At 34.9% G+C, this 13,582-nt stretch overlaps 1 protein-coding gene across 1 annotated transcript in view; it reads right to left on the bottom strand.

The window, feature by feature from the left end:
* Positions 1 to 12,940, bottom strand: part of LOC110446555 (thioredoxin domain-containing protein 11-like) — a 92,524-nt gene extending 79,584 nt beyond the window's left edge. The window contains exons 1-9 of the mRNA XM_021491758.1: positions 12,724 to 12,940; positions 12,078 to 12,198; positions 10,803 to 10,909; positions 8,994 to 9,087; positions 8,293 to 8,405; positions 6,536 to 6,604; positions 6,048 to 6,179; positions 3,279 to 4,040; positions 481 to 529 (exon numbers count right to left, since the gene is read on the bottom strand). Of these exons, the coding sequence (XP_021347433.1) occupies positions 481 to 529; positions 3,279 to 4,040; positions 6,048 to 6,179; positions 6,536 to 6,604; positions 8,293 to 8,405; positions 8,994 to 9,087; positions 10,803 to 10,909; positions 12,078 to 12,198; positions 12,724 to 12,927 (1,651 nt within the window). The 5' untranslated portion in view covers positions 12,928 to 12,940. The remainder of the gene's footprint in view (positions 1 to 480; positions 530 to 3,278; positions 4,041 to 6,047; positions 6,180 to 6,535; positions 6,605 to 8,292; positions 8,406 to 8,993; positions 9,088 to 10,802; positions 10,910 to 12,077; positions 12,199 to 12,723) is intronic.
* Positions 12,941 to 13,582: the final 642 nt, after the last annotated feature.

Raw genomic sequence — 13,582 nt, 5'->3', positions numbered from 1 at the left:
AGACATATCATACGCAATTGTATTGATACTGAATTGTGGAATAAAATTGAAGTGTTTGTTAAAATTTCAAAGTACTACTTTGTTTGCCAATCAGCACGCGACAATACGCTGTTCAAACTATTGAACGAAATTGTGTGGATTGTCGATAAGGCTGACATTTTTAATTTTAAATATAAATTATAAGTTAAAAAAGAACATAAGAGGCAGAGAAAACGTAAATATAAGTATTGAACTGTTTTTGTATGGTATTTATGATCTATTTGAATGACACAGCTTTGCAAGCAAACAAATCATAATGCGCTAGTTTGCAGTTGTTCGATCGATGAAAATATATATTGAAATATGGAGTATTTGTGAGAAATCAATATTCGAGGAGAAATAATTCAACATACCTGGTATACTACTACAATAATGAAACCAAAGGGAGTAAGTCGTTTGATTATGTCAGATAATAGGTGTATAAAAATCGATGCATCTTACCTAAATTTTTCTTGTTGAATGTTTCCCCAAGAACAAATTGTGCTTCATTCTGATAAAAAAAAGAAAGGAAAAAGGTGATGAATCAAAAAAGATAAAACATAATAAAAACTACACACAAATGTATGTATATAACCTTATGTAGGTTCATCTGTTATATTCTTACAGTCACTTTGTTAATGTAAGCCTCATAATTATATAGTTCCATCTTATCTAGCTGAACAATAAGAAAATTGAATTCAGCTAACATCAAACCAGCATGACCTCTGAAGGTACACAGTACAGTACATGTCAACCTCGCACCAATAACAAGCTATTAAACTGATTTAATGTTATATATTAAGCTCTCAAAGCCAGCAGCAGACACCTTCTCTTCTGCACAACTCTGGAGACTGGAACAAAATCTGAAAAATTAGACAAAAACAACCTTACACACTCCTTTGGGAGTCACCAGATTTGCCATCTTTTTTTGCCAATAAGCCTAAAACCTTAAAATATTGTCTATAAATATGTCTAAAAATAATTAGTATCTAGCTGTGAATTTGGATCACTAAAACGTGAAGTACAAAGCCTGGAGACACACTATATATATATATGATCTATGGGAAACAACTCCTACAAACAACCTACAAACACAGCCTATAAAGCATAAGGGAAATAACTCTTGCAAACAAAAGACCCTTTGAAAATAAGTCTGAAGAATTTATTGTCAAGAGGATTTATGAGAAATTTTTATACTGGACTGATTTAAGAAATGATCGAGTCATCATGAAATGAATTTTTTACAAGAATCTATTGATTGAAAAGGCATTGGAGGTACTTGGGATTATTTTCAGCAGAGCCAATTCAGATTGAATTGAGATCTGCCATGCTTAGTTGCAAAACCCTAGCATTATGTGGCGCCACTGGTAGGGTTGCCTTATTTAATTGGCCAGTGAACCGGTTTAATAAAAAGCAGATTTGAGGTCAAAAGTAAAAGCAGATTTGACTTTAAAAGCATGTCTGAAAATGATAGTTGTCTCCTTAAAACATATGAGTTAAGAATGACGTTTCTCAAGATAATTAAATCATACAATAACATTCATAGTCAATGTTTAATTACCTTTTAACTTTTCCTGTGTAGAGTTGCTTTTATCAGAATGCTGTAATGTGTTATACACACAAAACCATTTTTTTTACTTTATTACCACCAACATTAAAAATCTGCTGTTTATACATTTTTTTCAAAATGTCACTGATTTTCAATGTTGATTCACTACAGCTCTGATCTCTGTAGTTAAAAATGTTATTGATTTTTTATTTTTTTATTTTGCCCATATAAAAAATCTTATTCTTAAAAGTTTGTGCAGCCAGTTCACTTCACCTAAGCAAAGGTTTGCTACCAGACTTCATTGCATATACTAGATAATGGCTAAAGTTTGCCACGTAACTTTATTTATTTTAAATACATGTACTGTAAACTGGTGATTTTTTCACTTACATTTATCTATTTACCTATGTAGAGTCTGACAGATGTTTACCACTTAACTTACTTTAACAGCTCACCTGGTATTTTATTTTCAATTTTAAACCTGCAGAGTACCATTCATTTGAACAAACTTGGTAGCCCATCATCCCATCATGCTACTGGCCAAAGATCATCACCCTTAACTGGCATTTTGGTTATTCTGAAGAAGTCGTTTTAAGGTTTTAGACATATTTGATCACTGTGACCTTGAATATGGGTGAAGGTCATTCATTTGAACAAACTTAGTAGCCCTTCATCCAAGCATAATTTTGGCCAAATATCCTCATCCTGGGTTTTTTGGTTATACAAAAGAAGTTATTCAAAATGTTTTTTAAGACAATCGACCCCTGTAGCCTTGACTATGGGTGAAGGTCATTCATTTGAAAAAATACTTGGTAGCCTATCATCCTAGCATGCTACTGGCCAAATATCATTACCCTAGGCTTCTTGGTCATTCAGAAGAAGCCATTTCAAGGTTTTAAACATATTTGAACCCTGTGACCTAAAATATAAGTCAAGGTCATTCGTTTGAACAATCTTTTAGAGAAAAGTAGATCAAAGGAATATATCTCCGGAAAAAAAGTAAAAACTGATCATAAAATGTAAATCTCAGGTGTAGGGGATACAATGGATCAGGAGAACAATAACTTCTTTACCTATCTATCTAAGAGGCACAGAGCCCTTACCTTTCAATCTAATTGTACAAAAATGCACACTGGCCTTACCTTACCTTTTTATCCCACCCCCGTAGGTTGGGTATCGGGAAAAGAATACACCTGCTATTACCCATTACATGTATCGTAAGAGGCAACTAATGTGGGAACCCCCTGCAGAATCGTGATTTTGCTTTTGCGTCCTCTACTTGGGGACACAAAAGTGACCAAAATAAATCTGCTGCATCCATTGCAATATTTGGGATCTTTACCTTCCTTTCTACTTCTAACTACCTTTTATTTCCTAGCGCCTAGCATTCGCCCAGGTGGGGAGGCAATGGGTTCTGTCCCAAGGCCGGGACAAACTCAAGTTCTAAAAAATGGTTGTTGTTATTCCCTGCTTAACGTTCAGCATCGAGGGTAATGGCAACAACTGGTTCACCCGTTCGGCATGGTGTTTCAGTGATATAGCACTATGAAGTCGGCATCAGATCTGCGCTATTACAAGGCGGCATGTACACCAACATACCCGGTCTCCAACATACATACACACTTGCACGCTGACACAACACACATGGAGGCACATCCTTAAATGACCTTAGCTGTTAATAGGACGTTAAACAAAATAAAACCAAACCAACCTTTTTATCCACGATTACTGCTGCTGGTGTGTTGATATCAATGGGGTAGCCAGGTACCAATCTTTCTAGAAACACAGAATGATGCTTTATGTCCATTACATGTAAGTTCAGGGTTCTGTTACTCCTGCAGTGTAATCCAATCACCTCCTCTATACCAAGGCGGTCAAAATCCTTGATAAAATCAAATGGTGATGTCAAATTCTGTTCCTCCTGCAATTTTAGATTTCTGCATAGGAGATTTTGAAAAATAGAATTACTTTTGGCTATAAAAGGGTCAGTCGTTTTTCTAGAAGAACACTTATCATCTGACAGCATATTATAGCTACACTCCTTACAACATAACGTCCGGTATTCATTTGTGTTATAGTCTTGAGCAGTATTTAGACACTGGGGTGGAGTATGAGCAAGACCACTGAGCATAACTCCAGCTGAAAGACTTGTGGGTGTGTCTATCATACACAGGTGTGACCTCTCCTCCAGGGAAGGGGTGGTTTTCACATGTTTACAGTACTCGCACACAGTTTGAGAGTCCTCCCCACTATATTCTTTACTATGACTAGTCACCAAGGAAACACAGCAGTTTTTGTCATGACTTGGAGGCATGTACAACATGCTTTTATACACTTGTTTGTGTCGACATTGGTCTGTCTGTTGTAGGTGTCCCTCCAAACTTGCTGACCGTTGTCTTATACTTAGCTCAACGGCATCATGTAGGAAAAGACTGTTATTACAATTCAAGTAGTGTAAAGCAACTTCACGGACCTGCAAGGAGAAGAAATGGGATGACGAGTACTTTCATTTAAACCATCAAAACAAAAACAAATACTTTGAGCAAAACAATTTTTAATAAAGAGGCCAAAACTTTGATCAACAAAAACAGTTTTCCTTATAGAATCTGAAACAAGCATTGAACTTATGAAAATTCATTTGTGTTGCGCAACCATAACATGTGCAGTGTGCAACACACGAAAATATATTATTTGTAAATAGGTATTTCTGGCTTAATAATAAATGATGAAAACAACAAGCATGGGAAATAAAACCAAAATAACCATGAAAATCACTTCAATATACATTCATATAACTACGTTATCAGTGCATGCCTTACAGTTCATAAAATGCAAAAATTCCATACAATATGATAACAAACAAGAGGCCAATGGGCCTAACAGTCACCCGAATCCTACAGTATTTATTTTTGTTGTTGAAATATGTACCAATTTGAGTAAAAAATAGTTAAGTATAACATTAACTTAAGTTTGTCAGGACCATGAGCTGATCATTCCTAGACCGAGTTTCAGTTAAATTGACCTATTAGAACTTGTTTTTATGTTTGAAATAGTTATTTTCAAAATAGCGGCCGTGGCAGCCAAATTGTATTTCTGATCAACCCGAAAAATAACAACACTTTGTCAAGACCATGAGTCGATCTTTCCTACAAAGTTTTGGTTTAATCGGCCCATTAGAACTTGACTTTAAGGTTGAATTATTTTTTCATAATGGTAGCAGTGGCAGCCGTTATGGATTTCTGATTGACCCGAAAAATAACAACACTTTGTAAGGACCATAAGTTGATATTCCAACCAAGTTTCAGTTTAATCGGCCCAGCAGAACTTGACTTTAAGTTTGAAATAGTTTTTCAAAATGGCGGCCGTGGCGGCCATATTGGATTTCTGATTGACCCGAAAAATAACAACACTTTGTCAGGACCATGAGTCGATCATTCCTACCAAGTTTCAGTACAATCAGCCCAGCAGAACTTGACTATAAGTTTGAAATAGTTTTTCAAAATGGCGGCCATGGCGGCCATATTTGATTTCTGATTGACCCGAAAAATAACAACACTTGGTCAGGGAGATGTCAGTAACCTTCCCATGAAATATTAATGAAATCCTGTTGCCAGTATTTCAGCTTAAGTTGAAAATGTAAAATGTTAACAGACAATGGACGAAGCTAAAGTTCAGGTGACCTAAAAATTATATAACTTCTTTGAATTAAAAGCAAATCATCAAAATATACCAGATATTTAGCCTGACAACTGAAGTCCCAAACATCTACCTGTGTGGTAGTTGTTATGTATGAAGATGTGTTAATATTTCATAAGCAAACATGACAATGAATTATATGAATTCATTTAGAATGACATAAATGACCTAATGATTGCCACTCAGGATACTAAACAATGACCACAAAGTCTGAACAAAAAAACAATGACCACAAAGTCTGAACAAAAAACAATGACAACAAAGTCTGAACAAAAAACAATGACCACAAAGTCTGAACAAAAAACAATGACCACAAAGTCTGAACAAAAAACAATGACCACAAAGTCTGAACAAAAAACAATGACCACAAAGTCTGAACAAAAAACAATGACCACAAAGTCTGAACAAAAAACAATGACCACAAAGTCTGAACAAAAAACAATGACCACAAAGTCTGAACAAAAAACAATGACCACAAAGTCTGAACAAAAAACAATGACCACAAAGTCTGAACAAAAAACAATGACCACAAAGTCTGAACAAAAAACAATGACCACAAAGTCTGAACAAAAAACAATGACCACAAAGTCTGAACAAAAAACAATGACCACAAAGTCTGAACAAAAAACAATGACCACAAAGTCTGAACAAAAAACAATGACCACAAAGTCTGAACAAAAAACAATGACCACAAAGTCTGAACAAAAAACAATGACCACAAAGTCTGAACAAAATAGTTTAAATATCATCATGATAATGAAAGACCAGACAAACTACAACCTACCATGTTGTAATAGTAATTATATGTGTGTAGCTGGTTGATTGGGATGAACACTAACACAGCTGATCCTCTGTTTATTGCTGTAGATAAATGCTGCGTCTTGTGACCAGGGGGAGATAACCACTTTACAACAGGCTGAAAATGAAGGATCAATATTTACCAAAATAATGTGAAATACAAACAATCATACAGTATAAAATCATGGCAAATATCGGACACTTTTTCTCACACACTGTTTCAACTTCAAAACACTATCAACTGCTGCATACATACCAATGATTATCTTTTGTCAAGCTTTCTCCGAACTGGTAAAATCTGTATTCACCAAGTGTTTACTTGCAATAGCTACATGTGGTATGTTGAAAAAAAAAATCAAACCTTAACTGCGTAAATTGCATTATACAGTATTACTGACATTTGGCAAGATACATGCTGTAAAGACTGTAGAAATGTACAGATAAAATATTTGTGACATTCCTTAAGCTACAAACCTGCTGTTTGTGAAGTCTGATCCATTGTGTTATGTCTTCATCTGTGAAGTTGTTGTTTTGAGGATAAATCTAAAAATTTAATAAAAACACAAGTTTTATCTGTTATCCAACTAGATTGAAAGTACAAACATGTAATTGATTACCAGGAATGACTTTGTATCACCTCTTGTCCACCTATTGTAAGACACCTAGCTGTTGTTAATGGGACAACCAACCCTATAAACCACAACCACTCAGTGCTGTAGCCTTGACCTTGGAGTACAGATATAGAGTTGACCTTGGAGTACAGATAAAGAGTTGACCTTGGAGTACAGATATAGAGCTGACTTTGGAGCACAGATATAGAGTTGACTTTGGAGTAAAGATATAGAGTTGGCCCTGGAGTACAGATATAGAGTTGACTTTGTAGTACAGATATAGAGTTGACCTTGGAGTACAGCTATAGAGTTGACCTTGGAGTACAGATAAAGAGTTGACCTTGGAGTACAGATATAGAGTTGTCCCTGGAGTACAGATATAGAGTTGCCCCGGGAGTACAGATATAGAGTTGACCTTGGAGCACAGACATAGAGTTGACCTTGGAGTACAGATATAGATTTGACCCTGGAGTACAGATATAGAGTTGATCTTGGAGTACAGATATAGAGTTGACTTTGTAGTACAGATATAGAGTTGACCTTGGAGCACAGACATAGAGTTGACCTTGGAGTATAGATATAGAGTTGACCTTGGAGTACAGATAAAGAGTTGACCTTGGAGTACAGATATAGAGTTGCACGCATCCTGGAGTACAGATATAGAGTTGACCTAAGAGTACAGATATAGAGTTGACCGTGGAGTACAGTTATAGAGTTGACTTTGGAGTACAGATATAGAGTTGACTTTGTAGTACAGATATAGAGTTGACCTTGGAGCACAGACATAGAGTTGACCTTGGAGTACAGATAAAGAGTTGACCTTGGAGTACAGATATAGATTTGCCCTTGGACTACAGATATAGAGTTGACCTTGGAGTACAGATATAGAGTTGACTTTGGAGTACAGATATAGAGTTGACCGTGGAGCACAGACATAGAGTTGACCTTGGAGTACAGATATAGAGTTGCACGCATTGTGTAGTCATGATACATCCATCAATGTATTTTTTGTCCCATGACATTTGTTGAAAAACATCCCATCAGTAAAGTTTCATGAAAGAATACAGAGTTGTTCAGAAGTTATGGCCTATAATAATCCCATTACTCAATCTTGACCCCTTGATGTAACGCTTACAAAAATTGCATGTGACATGTTGCCAAGTCTCATTAGAGTTTCATGCAAAATTCCTCAGTTGTTTAGAAGCTATAACCAGGACAATAATTGCAGTAATTTGACATTTGATCTCCTGCCATGACCTTGATCTTGGAGTGCAGATCAGAGATTTCCACACAGCCCATTGGTTGTTGTACTTCAATCTATCAAGTTTTGTTAAAACAATATTGATATGTGAAGATGTTAGGGCCCAAACAAGAAATTGGGACAGACAGACTGACATGCAATCTCATAGTCACCTTGGTCAACAGTTGAGTGTATGACATTGATGAGATATCTACTTCTTGTTTAAATGTATCTAAATTAGTTTGTCTCATGATTTAAAGAGAAAAACGTTCTGATCCATCTTACCGCGTAATATAATATAAAGTTTTGCCAAGAAATCTGAAATACCACATTATTTCAGATTGACCTTATAACAACATTCTAGTACATGTCTGACTTACCAAGGTGGTATTTGTCAGTCGGTGCAAAATCAAACTTTTGGTGTTGTGTAAACCAAGAAGACTTGCAAGGTTTGGCTGTGTGATAATGGCTGTGCGGACTGGCTGACTAAAGTCTGTAAACAAAATAAAAGAATTCAGGCAATATGAAATAACAAGTAACATCAGGTTCCTTTTAAAATGATAATTTCTATCAAGTTACATTTAGATTGAGACATAATATGAAGGACTAATCTTGCAAAATACTGGTTGTTTCTTTAAAATTGCCTGTCCTAGATATGAGGGCATAAGGGCGAGTGCTATGGGGACCTGCATGAGATAAATAGAAGCACAAGGTTTAACTACTTGACCAGACATCCATATGGTGAATTTATATAGTCCATATCTACTAAACTGACATCACTGCATGTTATCATTTTTGGGGCTTCTTTTTGGCAATTAGGTGGGTGTACATCTAGAATGCCAAATTTAAATTGCCCAAAAGATGACATTTGCTTAACAAAATTGTAGGAAAATTTTCAACAAACACCAACAAAGAGCTCAAAGATTTGTTGGAAAGTAAATCAATACCTTATTCTTTAAAAATAATCTCATAGCATTACGTCAATCCCAACAATTAAACTTGCCAAACATTTTAACTTTAATTACCTACAGGATGACATTGCCAAAATAGCCCACTGAATGGTATATACCCAAGCACTAACCTTCTTCAAGCAGCCTCATAGCAGTGATATAAAACTGGCGGTAACCGAGTGGCTGAGGGGAGGCATGGAAGTCAAAGAATCCTATCATCACATTCTGTGAACAAAGACAAACATGTCTAATTATATTAACTTATTTAGATATTTATTGATTCAAGATCATTGTTAAACAATCCCACAAAAATGTAAATTTAATAGAAATGTATGAAGACTTAGGCAATTCATCACACAAAATTTATTTTGAAATGTTAATAGAAGGAACAGCAATATGGCAAAGTTTTTTTCTAAATAGTAAAGACTTTAATCTGTCATTTTGAAATAAGAAGATGATGAAAAAGGCGCCACATGTCTTAAGTAATGATTTTCTATAGATATTGTAATGACTCTTTGAATACAGTCTGAATGGGACCTCACTAGGTCAGAATGGTGCATGAACCAATAAAAAAACAGATAATTTTTTTGCATCAAGAAAATGTTTTCAGTCAAACAGTTTTTTCTTTTAAAATTATAGGTCCAGATTAAAGAGATTCCACTCTATATAAGATATTTGGGCTGGCAATATAGTCAATGTCTTCTAATCAATAATTTATTGATTTGTCAAAAGTGAAATAGTTAAATGATACTGATTTGAACTACTTGGTAGTCCTTTCTGGTGATTTCTTCAAAAAGCTGACTGACACAATAAAGTTTCCTCGATCTTCAATTACAACATGACCAACAGGGCTTACTACTAGCCTGAGTTTTCCCTTTCTTGATAGTAACAGCCCTATACATATTTCCCAAACAAACAGTGTTTACATGTTGCAGTTGATTCAGTATTCAAAAGCTTGCTCCCAATATCAAGAATCCTATGATAAATGTTGACTGCTGACCGACAAACACAGGGTTTCCAGAGATGCACAATGCTTAAGGCTATTAACAAGTTTTACAGTTACCATAATATCATTGGGAAATATCTATAAGTTTCTTTAGTATGCTATGGAATTTTTTTCATTAAGCCCAATTAATAGTGTGCCTTGGGGTGTTGTCATGCCCCTGCTCTTGCTTTGAGGACATTATTTTTGGATTTGACCTACATTTACTTTGTGGGTGTTGTCACTTAAGCAGAAGATGCTTACTGTGTCAGAATGCCTGATCTTATCCCCATGTACTTATGGTATGTAGGTATGGGGATTTAGGTTAATCTTTCCTAAATTCATAATTTTCACAAGTTTCATCAATTTTAAGTTGAATGTACAGTTCTATCAATGATTTTTACTTTTCCCCCTACAGTTATTTTACAACAGTTAGAAATTAGTGGTATTTATTTATGTTAGGTCACTTCCTCCAAAGCACTGAATACTAGCTCAGATAGACAGATGTACAGACACCATGATAAGTATATGGAAATGAAATCTGAGGTGAAACTTGAATTATTCAATATCATTCCAATACATTTGAAAACTGAAATCAAAATTAACTAAAGCTGGCATCAGTATTCAGCTGGTTTCTCGTTATATATGTCAGGTGAAAGAAGCTTGCTTGCCTCTAAAAATAAATGTATGTTTGAATATGCCCACTTTCAGCAACCACACTATGTGTTCATTCATTTTGTCAAATGAAGTTTTAGCTCTAGGCATTGGAAGGAATCTGAATTGATTTCATTTATCAATGAACAATTCTAAACTTTAATTCATCAACAAGTGAAGGTCGTTGTGACAATCAATGTTCATGCTAATGTTATCCCAATAATCAATACCTCTTAAGAAATATTAATTACTGTCGCTGCAAAGCGTTGCCTGGCAGGTGACTTGTCATTAAATATATACTTGCATCGTATCTCGAGTTAAACTCCTTTATTTGTTCTCGTGTGTGTAGTATCTTCAATGGGTATAGGATATCTTCTGTGTATTTAATCATATAAGCTGCTGTTGGTATCCCTACAACGGCAAAAAAAGGTTCACAAAACATTCCAAACATCCTGTCAGGTTATAGAATTAGTAATAAAGTTTACAACATTCATAATGATGGTTATAGATAAGAATAAAATTATAAGTATGCGTTTATCTTTAACAGTTCATTTTATACTACATGCACATTGTATACTAAGACTGCTATGCAGTGAAAATGTACTACTAAATTGCCATCACATACATTTTCCATATGTAACATATAGGTACTGTAATCCATTGTGAACAATGATGACAGAATTTCAATGCAAAGACTAAACTAGTAATGTTTTCCTTGAATTATTCTGTTTAAATTTCACAGAACAAGCAGTGAAGCATATTTTGATTCAACATATGGTAAAAATTCTTTCCCACTCATTCTGACTTCATTGAAACTCACTGAATACTGCTTTATCAAAATCAGACAGAACAGGAACTTTGTACACGAACACAACAATGGGACACCATCGAGACTGTTTATTTCAAAGCTAAGTTCCCTTATTTGCATAAGTATAAAAACTTTATATTTATCCTAAGATCTTGAAAATCATGACAGGGTGTCTTTGAAGAAAACTAAGTTTTTTTTCCAAGTCAAACTACTATAATGCCTTTTGGTCAGGAACTTTTCAGGTTGGGTCATAATTTAGTGGTGTTCTGATTAATTGATTTTGTCCACTATTGGCCAGTTAGGCCAATAAATTGATTAATCAACTGCAGAATTCATTATCGATTTTAGTTGGAATTTTCAATAGTGGTTGATGATTTCAAGTCAAGCCTATCTCCTTGCTAGATACAAACAAGACTAAGTCCAGCAGCAGAAGTCTCCTGATATATACCACCAGCTGCTATGTTGGTATCATCACCAAGTTGCTTTAACTCTCATGCCTGCTCATGGTGGCTTAGGACTAGAAACTACAGAGTCAGTGTTTAAAGGGATGTAATTCTTACATGGTATCATTATTGATTTACAGATGTAATTTGTAACAACAGCATGGAGGATTGCGCAATGTATTTGTTTGAAATGATCATTAATCAACAGTAACCAATGATTGATCATAAAAATTTCAACCAATTTCCAACACTAAAGGACATGTTAAAATCTGGACTTCCTTTTCACTTTGTGCATGTACATATAACATGTTTAGCGGTATGTGTTTACCTGTAAACTTGAATCCATCTAGATTTGTATGGTAAATGAATAACTCTGGATAGCTGATCAGCTTGTAACTCGACCTGCATTCTCCATTTGGCCACCAGCAGTTGACAGCAACAAAGCGCACCTAATGAAATTATACAAAACCGAACTGTCAGCTTTGACAGCTTAACTATGAAAGGGGAGGTCACTCTGAAAATATCAAAAATAAATTTGTCTGCAGTGTGTGTGTGTGGTCAATCGTGATAAAGAACCAGTTAATATACATGTATAAAAGACTGTATAATACATTGTTTATAAAGCAGAATTTAACATTGTAGACTAGTGTGCAAAATTTTACACAATCTGGCCTGAACTTCCACTGAGCTGTATGAATTATTGCTTGAACGTTAATTCCAAAATGTAAAAATGATTACCAAAGACTTGTGGATTATTTTAATTGTACAGATAATTTCAGCTCTACAATATCTATTGGAAATTATCCAGATCAAAATTAAATTAAATACTATGAAATATGAACATTTAAAATGCATACATACAACATGTGCCTGAAAATTTATTTCTGAAATAAAGAGAATGCTTCAGTATCAATTTGTTTTCTATTTTAATCAAGGAATTAATGTTGATTCATCCATGGACACAATGTTCTTACCCTATTTTGAAAATACTTGGCTGCTATAGCAAATTCCGTTCGAATTTCTTTGGATTTTGAACACCATGGTGCGTAGTACATCATGAATATAATTTCTTCTTTGACAAGAAGGTTGGTTACAGGGTTGATGTTTCCATATGGAAAATCCAAAACAGCTGACCCCACTGGAAAGAATCTTTCAGGTGGTTTTGGGGGGATCACCATCTGTTTTCCTTTAAAACTGAAAACATTTGATAAGCTATTGTAGTTCTTTATACATTCAATGCAACATTTTAACTACGAAAATTTGACCTAGCCATATGAACAGTCAATCATCATTTGATGTCAGTAATATCACTTATGGTATACCGACAGGCCAGGTAGCCAAAGTTTCTTCTGGTCCCAAACCCCAGACTTCTGACATTTTGACAGATACATATCTGATGTAGAGTCAGATCTAGAATGCACTAATATATCAAATGTAGTATTCTTCAATACAATTTTAATTTAGTGACAGTAAATTTTATGGTACTGAAAGTTAAAAAGAAAATCTGCTATGACATGACACCTCAATAAATGAGTTGGTTATTCATTCAAATTACCGTTCCATTTCGTCTGAACAGTGCTTGGGAAATCAAAGTCTCAAAATCTGAGCAACGTCATTGCCAAAATTCTGTCAAACTCAATAAACCATGCATGCTCAGCCTCTTTTGTAAATGATGTGGATTTAACTGTAAATTGCCTGATCATACATAACAGATTAAATGTCGCTCCTATAGATATTAACCAGAAGACAGATGATACAGTTCCTGATAATCAAACGCCAAATCAAAAACCTATCACATCTGGAAGTAAGTAATTATTAACATGGCTAAAAAAG

Source organism: Mizuhopecten yessoensis, unplaced genomic scaffold, assembly GCF_002113885.1.
Source record: "Mizuhopecten yessoensis strain PY_sf001 unplaced genomic scaffold, ASM211388v2 scaffold2781, whole genome shotgun sequence".
Taxonomy (NCBI): domain Eukaryota; kingdom Metazoa; phylum Mollusca; class Bivalvia; order Pectinida; family Pectinidae; genus Mizuhopecten; species Mizuhopecten yessoensis.
This window is presented reverse-complemented; position numbering and strand designations above follow the sequence as displayed.